This window comes from Ctenopharyngodon idella, chromosome 7 (genome assembly GCF_019924925.1).
Source record: "Ctenopharyngodon idella isolate HZGC_01 chromosome 7, HZGC01, whole genome shotgun sequence".
Classification (NCBI taxonomy): Eukaryota; Metazoa; Chordata; class Actinopteri; order Cypriniformes; family Xenocyprididae; genus Ctenopharyngodon; species Ctenopharyngodon idella.
In genome coordinates, this window is record NC_067226.1 from 3,624,410 (window position 1) to 3,640,196 (window position 15,787).

The window sequence follows — 15,787 nt, forward strand, 5'->3', positions numbered from 1 at the left end:
GACAAAGCATCCGTCCTTTTTGTTTGAGGATGCAAACATTATACCATCAGAGGTCACGGCATGACGAATGTAGAAATATCAATCAAACAAACATGAAGACAGGTCTGCAAGTTTTCTGTATAATCTGTAACTGTTGCCATTAGGTATAAGGTTACATTCACTAAAAACTGAAATAGAATGGAGAAAAACATGAAAACAGAGGAGGAAGAAAAAGTCATTGTACGTGGAAGTTTAGGCTAAAATTGTGTTTTATTATTTATAAAATTACATTCACACATAATTCTGTTTTGGTTACCTGACGGTTTTTACACAGGGAAAAACATGCCCTCATGCTAAAATTAATAAATTGTTAAAAAAAAAAGAAAAAAAAAAGAGAAACAGTTCATCTCAAAATATTCCCTTATTTCACACCACGTTTAAAAAGCTATGTAAATACATCACACTTAATATCAAAGCCCTCTTTTGCTATCTGAAACAGGCTACAAATACTCCCTTACTTATTACAACTCCAACGCCACGCTTACAGTCAGAAACATGTCTTTGGAAAGCAGGATGTAGACCAAGATAAACAGGAAAGAGCTTCAGCGCCATTTTGTGGTTGAGATTTAGTGCCCTGTTCTCGAAGTAAGATACACATTCAGGCGTTTTACTACTGTGGCTCAAGGGACAGAATGAATAGACCACACAAAATAGTCCATTCAGTATTGCAGCCATTTAAAAATGTCTATTTAATATTCCTCCCATTTGGTGAATATATCTTTAAAATCGATCCATTAGAAAAAACCCATTAGAAGATTTACTTATGGTCCACAGCACTTAATTTAAAGTGGTACAAGTACAAATATTTTTGCATCTCACACAAATAAAAATGGCTGGATGGTCAATGTCATTGTTTCCTGAGCAGCTACAGTAGATGTATAGTAATGGCATTTAGGAAGATTCAATTTTTAGGGTATCTACTACAGGTAGCTTTTCCAAAGCAGGTCACTTGATCAATGTAACAATAAATCATTATTTGAAATAAAACTAAAAGCTGAGATTGCATGACCTGTTTTTTAAGTGGCAAGCCTCAATTTTTTTTTAATTATGTTTCTGATTGCTAAATTCAAATGTCTATCTGTAACTCTCTTTCAATAGTGTCTCTTAAGAAAGAAGAGTTCCCAGCTAGGCAGCCATTTTAAAATGTAAAACACAAAAAAGGTTGGAATTGAAATACAATCACATGCTGATCTCAGTAGTTCAAAATTAACCCCACCTAACCTCTTTTATTCCCATTTTCTTCTCCCTCCCCTTGGACCCACTTTATGTGTCTCAGTAGTACCGAAATTTACCACCTGTCTTGACTGCATTGGAAACTAGTACTAGGCCAGCCCCATCTCCTCTAGGACACTCCTGGGTGACTCATCCTCCTGTCCGGAGAAAAGGAGACAAGGGTTTCCATTGAGGCGTCCTCACAGTGTACATTACACAATGCACTGATTACTTAACTTGGCAGCTTACAATGTGCAATGCTCAGAGGAGTTGTGAGTATATAAATGGAAGAGCCACAACAACAGAATTCAAGTAACATTATTAGACTTTTCTATGCAAACAACATTCAAGAATACATAAATAACATACATACACACCTCTTGTAGAAGGTCGGCCTGTTCGATGGCCTTGAGCACGCTCTTCTTGGAAGTGTCCTGAATTTCTCCCCCCATAAGAAACTCGTCCAGGATAAAGTAAGCTTTTTCAAAGTTAAAAATGATGTCAAGCTCACAAACCTACATTGTGTACAACACACACAGAAAACAGTGGAGACATGAGAAACAATCTTGTTTACGTGCACAAGAATCCAAGCTTAAAGTTCAGGGAAAGCAAATTGAAAACGATTATGCCATTGCTACTGCTTTTAATAGTTTTTTTATTAATTCTGTTAATGAATTAGGGGAAAAATATGTAAGAAGGGAAATAAATATGTTTCCGATTGATGTTGTTGGTAAAGGTTTTAATCTAACCAAGACTATTGAAATGCAAGTTAACAAAGGTATTAGCTTATTAAAAAATTCTAAATGTAGAGATGTTCATCAATTGGATACTAGGTTTGTAAAAAATCAAAGATATTTAAACCCCTGTCTTTACTCATTTATTGAATCTGTCATTTGAATATAGTGTTTTTCCTACTGCATGGAAACAAGCCATTGTTACTCCTATTTTTAAATCTAGAGATCATTATGAAGTTAGTAATTATAGACCCATAAGCATATTGCCAGTACTTTCAAAGGTTGCAGAGAAGATTGTTTCTGAACAACTAACATCCTAGCTTAATACAGTTAAGTCTGGTTTACATTGTATTCAGTTTGGTTGCAGAATAAATAATTCTACTGAAACAGCTACTTTACATTTAATAGAGCAAATAAAATGTAAAGTTGACAAAGGAAGATTAGTTGGGGCTATATTTTTAGAATTGCGTAAAGCCTTTGATACAGTTGATCACAAAGTTCTCCTTTCTAAACTGTCTAACTTTTAGTATTCATCTGGAACTTTAGCATGGATATCCTCATATTCATCAAATAGAGAACAATGTGTAAAAATTAAAAAAGGGTTAAGTCCTGTAACTTACATTATACAATGGGTGTACCCCAAGGATCAGTGTTAGGTCCCTTATTATTTCGTCTGTATATTAATGATCTCCCGCAACAGTGTGAAGGGACACAAGTGCAAATGTATGCTGATGATACGGTTATTTTTACAAATCCGAGAACAGCAGAGTTAGCAGCTGAGAAGTTAAAAGCTGCTGGAAAGGATGGTAAAGGATTACACAGTGGCTGGAGCAATCGTGTCTTACCCTAAACATTGGTAAAACAAAAGGATTGTTCTTCTCAAAGACAAATGTTTAATCTCCTAATGTTGATATTTTTATTAATGGTGAAATGATAGAAATAGTTAATGAGCTCAATTATCTTGGTGTAATATTGGACTCAAATCTTATTTTTAAAATCATGTAAAGAAAATGGTGAGGAATATTAAATATAACTTGGCAAATTTTAGACAAATTAGACAAAGTCTCTCTGTTGATGTAGCTAAGACTTTTATGCATGCTACAATTCTTTTTTATATTTCATACTGTCATACATGTTGGGATCAAGCTGGTGAAACTGATTAAACCTTTAAAATCCCTATATAAACAGACTTTTAAAAAAATTTGATAAAACAAACAAACCATTTTCATCATTGTAGGATCTTAGAGAAACATAAGTTTTTGAGTTTTGACAATTTTAGACCTTTTTCAAATTTGTTTATGGTTTATAAAATTTTAAATCGCTTGGCTCCTTTTCTCTGTGATTTTATTAATTTTCGTTCTAAAAACTCAGTGAGATCTACTAGATAATCATCCATAAGTAATTGTGTTGTTCCTTTTTGTAATTCTGCTTTTGGACTATCGTCTTATATAGTCTAAAGCATATATAATTTTCGCGATTTCTCAAAGAGACTCAATCGTTTTATATGATGAACAGTTTGAATTTAGGCTTTTATTCACATGTAAACGTTCATCAACTTACACATCAGTTGTGGTAAACGGAAGCTCAAGCATGTTTGCTTGACGTGCGAGAACCAGTGGTTCATTCTCATGTGTTTTTGTAGCACATTTGAGCTTCCTATCGAGGAACAGAAAGCTCTCAGATTTCATCAAAAAGATCTTCATTTGTGTTCCAATTTGAACGAAAGTCTTACAGGTTTGGAACAACATGATGGTGAGTAATGAATGACAGAATTTTAATTTTTGGGCATTTAATTTTTTTTTTTAACTATCCCTTTAATAATTGGCAAGAACAACTAAATCAAAACAATAACTGTAATAGGACAATTCTGGGAATGTTAAAATGGTCAAAGAGGAACACTGTGAATGCTATGCTCAAAACTGCACTATGATGCAGAAGGGAATTAACCTTAATAAATGACAGGCAACCAAAACAGTCACATAATCACAAACAGAAAAGCCATTAGTACAACAGCAAATAATATCAATACAGAGGGCGTCACGTGGCATGTGGACATAGGACAAATAGCAGAGGATAAAAAAGCAGAGGAGTGGATGGACGAAAAAGCAAAAAGGATAGGAAAGTAAAGAGAATTTCAGAGGTTTCGTGTTGCTGTGATGTGAGGTATGAAATAGCGAGTAAGGATGAGAGAAATAGACAGGCCAGATGAAAGAGGGGTGGTGGCGAGGAATGACTCACACTGCCAAAGTACTTATCCAGCAGCTCCACAAAGCGATGGATGACCTCCAGGGTAATCAGCTCATTGTCCTGCTCCTCCACCGCACAGCAGAAATATAGACTGGCATACCTACACACCCAAACACACCCCGATAAATGGGTTACCTATAATACAGCCATCAAAAAAACTGTATATGCAGTCAATCATGTAAAACAAAACAAAAAAAGCAAGCATAAAAACCAGGGTTATTATCATTAACTAAACCTAAAATTAAAAAACATTTTTGTGAATTTAAATAAGACTTCTCTCCCGTTGTTCAAACTAAGTCATCGGCCCCAAAGAGTCGCAAAACCAGTTCTCTTCAAAGGCCATTATAACCTCGGCTCCCATGAATGACCTTAGCAGAGACAGTGTCTGGAGCACTCTGCAAGCTTCAAAGACAGAAGGTGATTCCCTCTCCCCCATCATCAGACATTTGGCCAGAAACTAGAGACAAACTTTCAATGCAAATCGGAAAAAGGACATTGACTACATTTTTACCCAAAATCAAACTGTCCCAACTGTATATAGTATTTTCCCTGTGTTTCATGTATGTCCTTATGTTATATTAGCCTAATTATGATTCTTTAGTTATGTTAGGGTAACTTCAAATCCTGATATCCATGTGTATGTATCACTGCTTTAATGTCTTCAAATCCCCATCTTTCTTGGTATCAAAAGAATCCTCTTTTCATTTCATAATTAACGGTGTATAGTATGCTATGATACAATGCATCAGAATATTTTTACCATGCTTTTGTGTAAAACTGCACAAATTCTCCAGACCAACACAAATATGCAAATAGGGTGACAAGATAGAACAAAGACTTTCTCCCAGTCATCTTTGATTGGTCATCTCACCGAAATGGGTGTGAACTGATAGGGCATTTAAGAGTCCTCAGATCAGGTACATCTTTGCTCAATCTCTCTTGAGACACCATAGTTTCCTGTCTCCTTCCAGCAACTTTACCTTCAAGTTAACTTCGTTGGATTCAACGTGGACCACCCAGAAGAACCCAAGCAAGCGCACTCCTGGCAAAAATCATCAGGAATCTTCAGAATCTACCACATTTGAACTTGTTCAGCAAACGAAGTCAATGGAAGTACGTGTTCGCAGCCTTTAGACGCGTTTCTAAGTTATTGTGCCCTTTTTAAGGTGACCCTGATTCTTTGAGGTTTCTCGTAGGTTGTGGTTAACTGATTGTTATCTTGCTATTCTCCTCTCTCTCTTTCTTTACTTTCTTTATTCTGTATATAATCTTTGCTTAGTTTAGTTGTGTGTGTAGCCTACCTGTAGTTTCGTTTATTTAAACCATTATATCCACGCTTTATTGTCTCTGTGTTGACGCTCACAAATCAAAGTCTCTTAAACGTTTTGATCTAGCTACATACTATTACCCTGCTCATACTTTATACAGTAGGAAAAAGTTATTCTTTCTTAGCCAGGAAGATAATTTATTTCCTAGAATTGATAACTGATTATGCTGTCTGTTCGCTTGCACGAGCTGATTAAATAATCGTAAAAATTAGTTCTGCTACAGTCTGAAACTAATCAAAATATTCATAATAAATTATAATTCATCGTAATTAATTATACATATTTCCCTTTTGAGCTAATTTGCTACAATAGATAAATAGATAGATGAATTAAGTTTAAACTAGAAATTGAAAGTGAACTAAATAATCTGAAAAAAAAAACGACAACAAAAAAACAAAACAAATGATACCTATACAGTAATATTTCAAAAGTATTAAAAAAAATAAATTCAAAAAATTACTAAAATTAAATGAAATAAGTGTAAAATGAGTGTAATAAGTATTTAATATCCATAATAACAATAATATATACAGTGTTGGGTAAGTTACTCAAAAAAGTAATTAATTACTTCAACAGTGTAATTGGATTACAGTACTAATTACTCTCTCTAATTACTTTCTAAATCCCATATCAACCTTGACCAGTTGAAGAATACAAGGATAGAAATGATAGAAATGAAACTGCTCTTAATTCTTTCAAATAAATAATATAAAATTGCATACAGTAAATTATTGTTGAACTTGGAAGGTTACATTAAAAACATTTTAACATTAGACGTTAAATTGTTAAATCCACTATTGTTTTATAGAGAATTGTTCTATATAGTCTATAAAAGTATTTAATGCAATTACATTAAAATTAACTGTAATTAAATTACAGAAAAATTAAGAGTAATCCCTTTTAGTTTTTCAAGGGAAAAGTAATTAAATTACCAGTAATTAATTACTTAGTAATGCATTACAGCCGGAACGGATTATATTTTTACTTATATTATTACAGTATATGTTATAATAAAAGTATTAATAGAATTGTTATTAAGCATTATATTATTGTTTTATATATATTTTACAGAACAATAGTAAAATTACAATACTAAAATGGCTGTCATAATTTCTTTGATTTTAAACTTTTGAGTTTTTATTTTGGTGGAAAACTGCAGGGAGATCTTAACGCTTCTCTTAGTTGACATTACAAATTTTGGAAGATGTTCGTCACATGTTGCATTTCCAAATGCAAATTATAAGCAACTCAAACACACAGCACTTGCAGAGTACCACTTACTGTGAATCTAAACTGAAAATGAACAGTGCTGTGCTTTGACTTTACTATGAAACATGCAGCCCGTCAGACTATGTTTATATAACTGCATCACAACCGTTGCAATTTGATGATTGCACCAAGCCATATCACATTCTCACAACCTTAAAATATAGCTGTTTGTGAAGCTAAAAGGTCTGCAAAGTTTTAAAGATCAAAGTGCATGACAAATAAAGTTATTGTCTCTTAAAAGAAAGAATCGATTCTAAACTGCTGAAACGAGTCATCAGCAATTACAGTCTCACTTCCTGTTACAAACCTATGTAACAATGTAATTTGCATAATGCCAACCTATGGTCTTTACTGGCTGCCCCCGAACAAGGTCTACTTAAATTCAGATATGGTAATGAGCATTTAGTTTCCGACATGCGCTATAAGTGGTAGACCAATCACAACAAACTGGGCCATCTGACCAATCAGAGCAGAGCAGGCTTGTGGAAAGGAGGGGTTTAGAGAGACTGAATCTTCAGATGAACAGTAAGACTCTTTGAAAAATGAGGAGATGTGCAATGTATATTATGATAGTTAGTGTTTTTTGACCTTGGATGAATGTAAACCTATTGTAGGAGATCTCCAAAACAAAATTAGGAACCTTTGAAATAGCATAATAGGGGCACTTTAATCAAACCTCAATGACATTAAGTAGCTGGCAAATCAAGAACATATCATCAGATGCAGTGCTGAAGTGAAAAACAAGCATCATACACAACAGAACAAGGCTGCTTTACTTTTAGTGCCCCCTTATGGCAAAAAAAAAAAACAATAACCCCCTCACTACACTTCTTTTTATTGTCAAGTGCAGTGACAGTATTAAACACTTATAAAAAGGTCATATTATTATGCAATGCAAAAGGCATTGTGAGAGTTTCCAAGAAGTAATGAATCAAGTCAGTGCGTATGTGCGTAGGTAACTAGATATGAAATGTATTTTAATGTTTCAAACAATTCCACTCTTTAATAGTGACGCATTAAATGACTCATTGTTCACAATAATTTGATGTATGCTTCATTAGACAGTTACAGAAAAAAAATAACAGGCCAGAGGGGAAAAAAAAAAAGGTGTATAGTGTGTACCAGGACTACATTTTTTTAACTTTAGCTTTTATTTCAGACAACTTTTTGTGTGTATGTGAAAAATAGTGACACATTTGCAACCGACATGTCTGTCTCACAAAGTCAGCAAATGCATGTGTGGTTTTCTACCTCTTGTAGACTATCTTTAGATCTCTCCATTCCAGGAAGCTGCACATTTTGGGTTTTCTGGCCAGCACTACCTGCATGAGCTCTCTGACCATCTTTTTTTTGTCACGCTCAGCCGTAGCCGTGTACCATTTCTGGAGTCGCAGCTTCCCCTGCCGGCTGAACAGAAGCATAAAGCGCATCTACAGAAAAACAGAGAGAGAGAAAGACAGGAGAGGATCGCATAAAGAAAAATAGTTCCTCAGACAATATCAATATGGCAAAGAATGTAAAATAAATAAATAAATAAATCTGTGGAAAATAAGTTATTTTAGAATTATTTATATACTATTATAGTATTTATTAACTTTTATTATTATTGTTATTTTTAATTTTGATTAAGATTTAGCTATTTTGTTGTGCTTTTGACTATTTTTTTTGTGTTATATATATATATATATACACACATACTATGTATGTATGTATGTATGTATAGTTTATAGTTAATTTATAGTTAATTTTAGCATTTCAACAAACTTAAATAAGAAAAAAAATTATGAATTAAGTTTTTCATCTAATATTCATATTTTAACTTTATTTCAAATAAATTTTAATTAATGAAAACTATTTTTTAATAGTTTTAGTTTGCAATAACAACACTGAATTGGATAATAAAGAAAAAAAACATTAATGATCAAAAACTGGAAGTGAGTAATGGCATGGCATGCAGTGCTACTTATCAAAGAACATTTTAAATGAAGTATAGCATATTTATTTCGCATGCAGTTTTTAAAACTTCATATTAATTTATAGACTATATGGAATATTTATAGTTTTAAAAATTCAACTGTAATCAAAGGACTAATGACCAAAAGCCAAAAGCAACCATAACTGGTGAAAGACATTTATCAAATAGTGACCTAAAGTATACACCTACACATTCAAATAAATTACAATTTAAAATCCTGATGTCAAAAAAAAGGGTCATGTCCAGGTTATTTGTCAACTACCCACATACAAATGATGATTTTATAGAACTGTACTCATAACCAGACTTATCAGAAAGGATGAAGGTGTAATGGAAAACTGTAAAAATTGTACATTTTTCCCCACTAAAAGAACTTCAGCATCATCCATCATTATAAAAATAGAAAACAAGCTGGCCTATACATTTCAGATGTGTTAAATATTTAAGAGGAGAGCTGAAGAGCACTGCATCTGCTCCCAACAGACACGGCCCACATATCCAACACGGTGCATTCAGCTCAATCCACTCCAAATGCTATCTATAACCATCACATTTTCTGATCACAGAGCTAGTATACGACACACTATGATTAAAAACCACAAGACTGTCACATGGAATACTACTCTAAGCACACATTAGTTTAATTGTGGAGCATTTTTACCAGCTTGCTAAATTGAGGACTTTTACTTTGTGCCAGAATTTGTCAGCCTACATCAGCCCTTGAAATAGTCTAAAAATGGTGCACTGCACTTGGCAGTGAAAGGCTCTGATGTACAACAGCCGCTTAATATCCAAAAAAAAAAGAAAGAGAGAGAGAGAGATGTGGGGAAAAAAAAATTATTGAGGCCAAAGACGAGAATAGTATCCTCCTAAGGGAAAGAGACTGTATTCTTCAATGCTATAAAAAGGTCCATATTTCACAGTCAAATGAAGTGAAAATTTAGCCTCCACATATATAGACAAGTTTATTAAAACCATGCATTGTTTTTACTTGATCAATGGCATGTCTTAAAACACTTGTTAGTAGATTAAACACACAGATGTTGAACTTTAAACTCACACATTCATGAAAATCTACTGTTAATAAAGAACATTAAAATCTACAGAACAGACAATCAGATCACTGTCTACTGCTAAACTACACATCTTTACTTACTGTGATGAACGTTTTCTGCTGTTTTTCTAGCAACTTAGAAAGAGGGGAAAACAAAAGGTCTTATATGGAGAAAAATGCTTTCTTTAGACTTGTACGGTTTGTAACATCTGTTAATAGATGTAAGAATAAGCAAGTTCAGGACAGCCAGTTTATTGAATATGGCAAACAGGGAAATGTTTGGACTGTGTAAAAAGACATCACATTTTGCTTTCCTCTGTTATGAGCATTAGTGCTTTCTTCAGTTAGTAAACACTGTTTTATGATGTGTTGGATGTTATCTCTCAGAGCAGCACTTCCTTTCATGCTTAACTGATTAAACAAAGGAAATGCGTTGTGAAATACTTCTATAACGAAATGGTTTCGAGAGATCACATTGTTATGACGCTAAAAAAACCCGCAATTAAATGTACTGTAGGGTTTAAGGCATTTATTTCTGACTCACAGTTCATCTTAAAAATACACTGCTGCAACTAGACAACCGTTTCCGGGTCGGATCAAAAGAGTCAAAAGACAACTTTAAAAAAAATTGATTTCAATTTATTTCAGAAAATTATTTCATTTTGAAACTTTAGGTTCAATTAACGATACCTCAGGTATTTAGAAAATACTCCGTTTGAGCACCAAGTAGTAGCATTTAGCTGATTAATTAATAATATCAACTTAACACATTAAACCTAGCTGTCAAACTAACCGGGTAGTGAACAAACGCTTTTCAATCTAACGTTATGACATCTAACGTTAGAGAATTTCACGATTTATTTGAGAGACGTAAACCACACAACGCGTCCAAACTGAACAGACCACCAAGGGCCCGACAGGTGAAAAGTGAATCTTTAAACAGGTTTTGAGGTGTCCAGGTACTAACTTAGCTTTAGCTAGCTAGCTCTGTCTTGAAAAGTGCACATTAATGGCGCTATAAGAGTATAACTTACCATTCTGACGGCTTAATGAGAGCAGTCAGGTAATTTCAGTGAACAGCAACCCGCTTTTTGGTAAATACCGCAAAATAGTATCAATACATGTCTAATTGACTGCTCGTAGTTTCAGAGCCCCATTGAAGCAACCTGGAGTAGCGCTGTCCGATTCATGAACGAATTGTTCTTTTGAGTCGGATCTTTTCAATGCATCGTGTGAACCGATTCGTTCACTAGACTTATGAATTAATGTTAACGGCCGTATTAATGAAACATAACGTAATAAACAGCAATATGTGTCGACAACATTTTGGAGTATGTAATATGCTAGGCCGAGATGTCAGGGGCCACAATTAATCATGACATAAAAGAACTGTTGAATCGGTTAATTGAAACGAACTGTTTGAAAGAACCGATTCGCGGAACTGAGCCGGACTTTCCTTCACTAGAGATGAGTCAGGGATAGCGTCATCACCACCAGCGCGCATGCGCTTTGTGAATTCCTGTCTCCACAAGATTCCTTGCAGAAAGTCCGTTTGCTGCCTTCACAAGAAATTAATTCCTGCTTTAAAAATATTTAAAAAAGAAAATAGCGATGTGTTTGTTTACAAAAGGAATAAAGTGGATTTCCTTTTTTTCTAGTTTGTAAAAATTAACAGCTTTGCCTCTGACATCAGGGCAAGATGTTCAGATGTTGTTGCCATGACAAAACAGGGGGCTGATTCAGGTTACCATGGTAACGGAGATAGGGCGAGTCAAAGAAATTTAATCTTTTCTTTGTATAGTATAACCCAGATTCGTGCTGCTCAGTTTGGTCATTAATTGCCACAAACATCGCAATGCCATTTATAGTCAAGAACACCGTTCAGCTCTTGCTAATCACACATTAATCAGAAAGTGTATTATTACAATAGCCTAACGTTACCTACGCCTTACATTTGATCTGAAAAGTGTTGTAATATATTTGACTTTTTGTTGTTGCCAAATTTTGAACACAAGGTGTCGCCAGCTCCAAAGTAATTTAATAAAGAATGCAAGTGTTTTATGGTCGTATATGGTTGCTTTTATTATAAAAGGAAACAATTTTAATAAACAATCTTCAAGAAAATATGACCTTCGACAATAAATAAATATAAATACTGTAAAATACCACTTTAAAAAAAATATAAGCACATTAAACATCAGATGAAACAAGCATAGAAATTAATACAATCTTCAAATTGTTAGTGCATGTAGAACTTCTGTCTGCTGAGGCTTTAAATTCATGTCCTTTAAATGATGTCCTTGATGTTTCAGACAGTAATGCTTTCTTTTAATAGTCTAGATCTTTCCCCCACAATAGCAGAGATAACATACTGAATAACCTTGTTTACACGTTTCTTATTAAAGTTTGGCACTCCAAGCTATGCTCAAATGGTAGATATAGAAGGTTTTGCATTCCTCCCCCCACTTCATTTTAAAACAGATCTCTTGTCTTCAGTAGTATGTTGTGTGCAGACTTTTTGGCGTTTTCTTTGGTCCTTCTGCGTGTATGGTTACTTCAGGCACAACCTTGGTCTGTTAGTATTCCTGAGGCTGGTTAACTTGACCGCTGAACAACAACGCACCTGTGAAGTTAACCAGGGGATATTAATATTGAGGGAGCCAACAAACAAAAGTCCTAAAAACACTGACATTTATTTAAATAAAAAGCCATCAAAATGTAAAGTAACGAGGTGAAAGCACAACTGACCAGTGGGTTTGTGCTGAATGAGGAAGTAGAACGGTCTATCCAGTGTGATCTCCTCGACAGCCATGCGAGAGTAGATGATAGCCGCTGTGGAACCACAGAATAATGTCAAAGATGCATTTTGGTATCGCTATGATGATTGTTAATGCTATTAAATCTTTGTTGTGGTAGGTTGTAATTTAGTGATTGTACCTGTGGCAGATGAGCCTTTGGTTCCTTCTTCATTCACCTCAAGTTTTACTCTCTGAAGGACCTTGGATACACATAAAGGTTCCTCAGCTAGGTGGACAGAACAGAGATAGAGAAACAACTATATTAGATTAATCCATTAACATTTATTCCTTAACAAAACAGCTACATAGTTGCCAAAAATAAAAACTGATCATTTCCAATACTCACTGGTAATGCGAGAGAAATCAGCTTTGCTCTGGCTGAAAATATCTCCAAGACCCATCTTGCTCAGTGTAGACTTCAAATCAATTTCTGTATCCATAGAGAATCTGTAAAATATCATTATATAACACATATTAGGCCTGCTGTTTTAAATGTTTATCAATTTCTTTAAAAAAAAAAAAAAGACCAAGAAAATTCACAGAAACGGATCAAAGTCTCGGTTACCTTGGAATAGCCAGTTGTTTGCTAATCTTTCTCATCTCTTTTCTCCATTGGTGAATCCTGCTGCTGCTTAGCTCTTTGATCAAGGCCATCAGAGGCACATCCTTCTCAAATGGTGTCACCAGAAGCATACTTAGTGACTCCCCCTCATAAGGCACCTCAATGACATCGTAGTCCACACCATCCTCAGTCACAAACTCACCTGGATGGAGAAAAAAATATAACATTGTAAACCAACTTAGCATTTTTTTCCTGCCATCAATCCATCTATCAGTTCCTTTAAACGAATCCTTGACACTCACCGTAGTTTAATTTTTGAGTTGTTGTCATCATGGGAACAGATACAGCACTGCCGTTGGCTCTGTGGAAGAGCTGTTCCCTAGTAAGTGTAGGGTCGAACGGTGTCTTCCAGATCCCATGGAAGTGGATGGCATTTAACAGGACTAAACGTGTCTGTTCACTCAGCACTCCAGATGGGAGGAATTCAGAAATCATTCCTAAGAAATGAAAACAATAGACACATTAAGCCTCTTGGTGTATGATGAATGAGCTTACATTTACTCTTAATAATTTAGCAGATGTTTTTAATCCAAAGTGATATACAAATGAGGATTATCACTGGCAATTTATTCAAAATAGCAGTAACTTTAATTAGGCCTACTTACCACCAGTGTGGTCAGATGTCCAGGAGTTGATCACCTGCCTGGCCATCTCTGGGTGGCTAAAGTCAATTTGGTGTGGGACACTCTGGAAGGCTTTGGTCAGGCTGCGTCTAAAGATCTTTTCCAAAATTATCTTCCTGTCGACCATGACACCGCTGGCCACTTCCACTCCATCTTCACTGGCCAAATCTCTCTGAAGAAGCTTCTGTTGCTTTGGCATTCCTCGTGCTATCAAAGAGAAAGGAAGAAGAGTTAAGAAAAACTTTACACATTACATCAGGAATGCAAAATATTACGATTTAAATATCAGAGTATAAGATATAAATGATACATGTAGGCTCTATACAAAGATTTACTTTATTAAAATGATACATTTTGAATTACATTTCTTCAAAGCTGTTTCGGAACAAATTTCCAGTTCATCTGAATTAGATCTACTGCTCTTATTTATCTACCTTGCAGTGAGTATCCCATCTTGGAGGTGAGCATTTCAAGTGTGCTGCCATAGGCACCCAGCTGAGCCATACCCAGCACTGAGGAGATGCCATAGGGAGAGAGAGCCAGATTTCTGTCCGGAGCAGACTGAATGGCTTCAGAGAACACTTGAAGTCCAAAATCTGTATGTTTCTCTTGAAAAAGGTTGCACAAGCTTGACCCGCAAAGGGTAAAGATCAGCAATATACTCAGGCTCTGCATTCTGAATAAGTGAGGAAGAGGAGAGAAATGTCAGCGGTGTTAATTTGAAATTGTAAATGCTTGGTAAAGATAGTTTAAAGAGCTTATTTTTTTTCTCAAGTATGTTTCTGGTCCCAATATGTGTGTTCACTCGGAAAAACCACGGAGAAATGTTCACTTTCCCTTGTAAAAATTCTCTCTCATGTGCAAGACAACAACACCCACTGTTCAAACGCAATACCATGCTATTACTGTTTGTCTGTCTTGACTCAAAATCAATACATAAGAACCTTTGTCTACAACAGTTCACTCATAACTAATAATTACACAACTAATAATTAAATTAAGTTTCAAATTTCACAATCTAATTCTGTTTTTTCCCATGCTGTTCAGACCACAACATGTGGGCATAATCTATTGTTACTAACAACGAAAATAGTTTGAAACTTTATCGGTTACAGGCAGAAACTTTATCGGCTATAGGCAGAACAAGATTATACAATTACCTGAAAGATGCTTTATTTTTGTAGAGTTTCTTTGTAGATTTAGCGTGTTATTGTGATCCTCCAATGCAGTGCAAGCCCAAAGTTCGTTCTGACTGTCTGTGAGAAGCGCTGGCGCTATTTAAAGGACTTAAGACCTCCCCTTCAGTCGCTCACACACTAGCGGAAGTTATGAAGTCATCCTTGTCTGCCTTTTTCGTCCCCCTCTCCTCTTTTTTCACACAGACAAACATAAACACGTTTACCACCCAGTCTCTTTCCTCGTCTGTCTCTTTTCTTTTTTACGGGACTGCTAAACAGCAAAGTCATACGTTTAGTCTAAGGCAGAAGTCACAGCTCCTCGTTCAGTCATTAAAGCTTTGAATAGTGTTTCGCTGTTTAATGAAACTCTCAAATCCACTTTTATATACTAAGAGGTTTTATTGTGCTTATTGTTATTAATATATATCATTATTATTATTATTATTTTGCCACACTAAATATATAACCGAGTAAAATAAATGAGGTTCAAAACAAGAAATAGACAGACAGACAGACAGACAGACAGATAGATAGATAGATAGATAGATAGATAGATAGATGGATGGATGGATGGATGGATGGATGGATGGATGTCTGAGCAAACACATTTAATTAGCCTAATTTTAGTAAGGCTACTGACAGGATTGGTTGTTTCAACATAGCATATGTGGCAAAAATCAAATTTGACCGAATTCATCCCCTTAACAC

At 35.0% G+C, this 15,787-nt stretch overlaps 2 protein-coding genes across 3 annotated transcripts; both read right to left on the reverse strand.

Moving 5' to 3' along the window:
- Positions 1 to 230: 230 nt before the first annotated feature.
- On the reverse strand, positions 231 to 11,075 carry ap1s1 (adaptor related protein complex 1 subunit sigma 1). Of its 2 annotated transcripts, XM_051898729.1 has the most exons (6): positions 10,893 to 11,058; positions 9,961 to 9,993; positions 8,081 to 8,259; positions 4,224 to 4,332; positions 1,629 to 1,766; positions 231 to 1,409 (listed from the first exon to the last, which is right to left on the reverse strand). In XM_051898729.1, exons 1-6 carry the CDS (start codon positions 10,893 to 10,895, stop codon positions 1,362 to 1,364), a joined length of 510 nt encoding a protein of 169 aa, XP_051754689.1. In that variant the 5' UTR covers positions 10,896 to 11,058; the 3' UTR covers positions 231 to 1,361. The 2 variants fall into 2 exon arrangements, with proteins under 2 accessions (XP_051754689.1, XP_051754690.1); XM_051898730.1 differs by lacking the exon at positions 9,961 to 9,993 and having other exon boundaries at positions 10,893 to 11,075.
- Positions 11,076 to 11,914: 839 nt separating this feature from the next.
- Positions 11,915 to 15,279, reverse strand: serpine1 (serpin peptidase inhibitor, clade E (nexin, plasminogen activator inhibitor type 1), member 1). Its single transcript, XM_051898727.1, has 9 exons — positions 15,062 to 15,279; positions 14,336 to 14,577; positions 13,884 to 14,108; positions 13,521 to 13,715; positions 13,222 to 13,420; positions 13,003 to 13,103; positions 12,796 to 12,882; positions 12,607 to 12,690; positions 11,915 to 12,481 (listed from the first exon to the last, which is right to left on the reverse strand). The coding sequence occupies exons 2-9, from the start codon at positions 14,574 to 14,576 to the stop codon at positions 12,435 to 12,437; spliced, it is 1,179 nt and encodes a 392-aa protein (XP_051754687.1). The 5' UTR covers position 14,577; positions 15,062 to 15,279; the 3' UTR covers positions 11,915 to 12,434.
- Between the last annotated feature and the right edge of the window lie 508 nt (positions 15,280 to 15,787).

What these genes read in the sequence shown, in the direction of transcription:
- ap1s1 (XM_051898729.1), bottom strand. An exon ending in TGGATAAGTACTTTGGCAGT is followed by an intron (nt 1,767 to 4,223) that starts GTGAGTCATTCC and finishes TACACAATGTAG; the next exon opens with GTTTGTGAGCTTGACATCAT. An exon ending in AGGCCGACCTTCTACAAGAG is followed by an intron (nt 1,410 to 1,628) that starts GTGTGTATGTAT and finishes TTCTCCGGACAG; the next exon opens with GAGGATGAGTCACCCAGGAG.
- serpine1 (XM_051898727.1), bottom strand. Translation starts at nt 14,576, where the DNA reads ATGCAGAGCCTGAGTATATTGCTGATCTTTACCCTTTGCGGGTCAAGC. An exon ending in GATGGGATACTCACTGCAAG is followed by an intron (nt 14,109 to 14,335) that starts GTAGATAAATAA and finishes TCTCTTTGATAG; the next exon opens with CACGAGGAATGCCAAAGCAA. An exon ending in CATTCAGCACAAACCCACTG is followed by an intron (nt 12,482 to 12,606) that starts GTCAGTTGTGCT and finishes TTAACTTCACAG; the next exon opens with GTGCGTTGTTGTTCAGCGGT.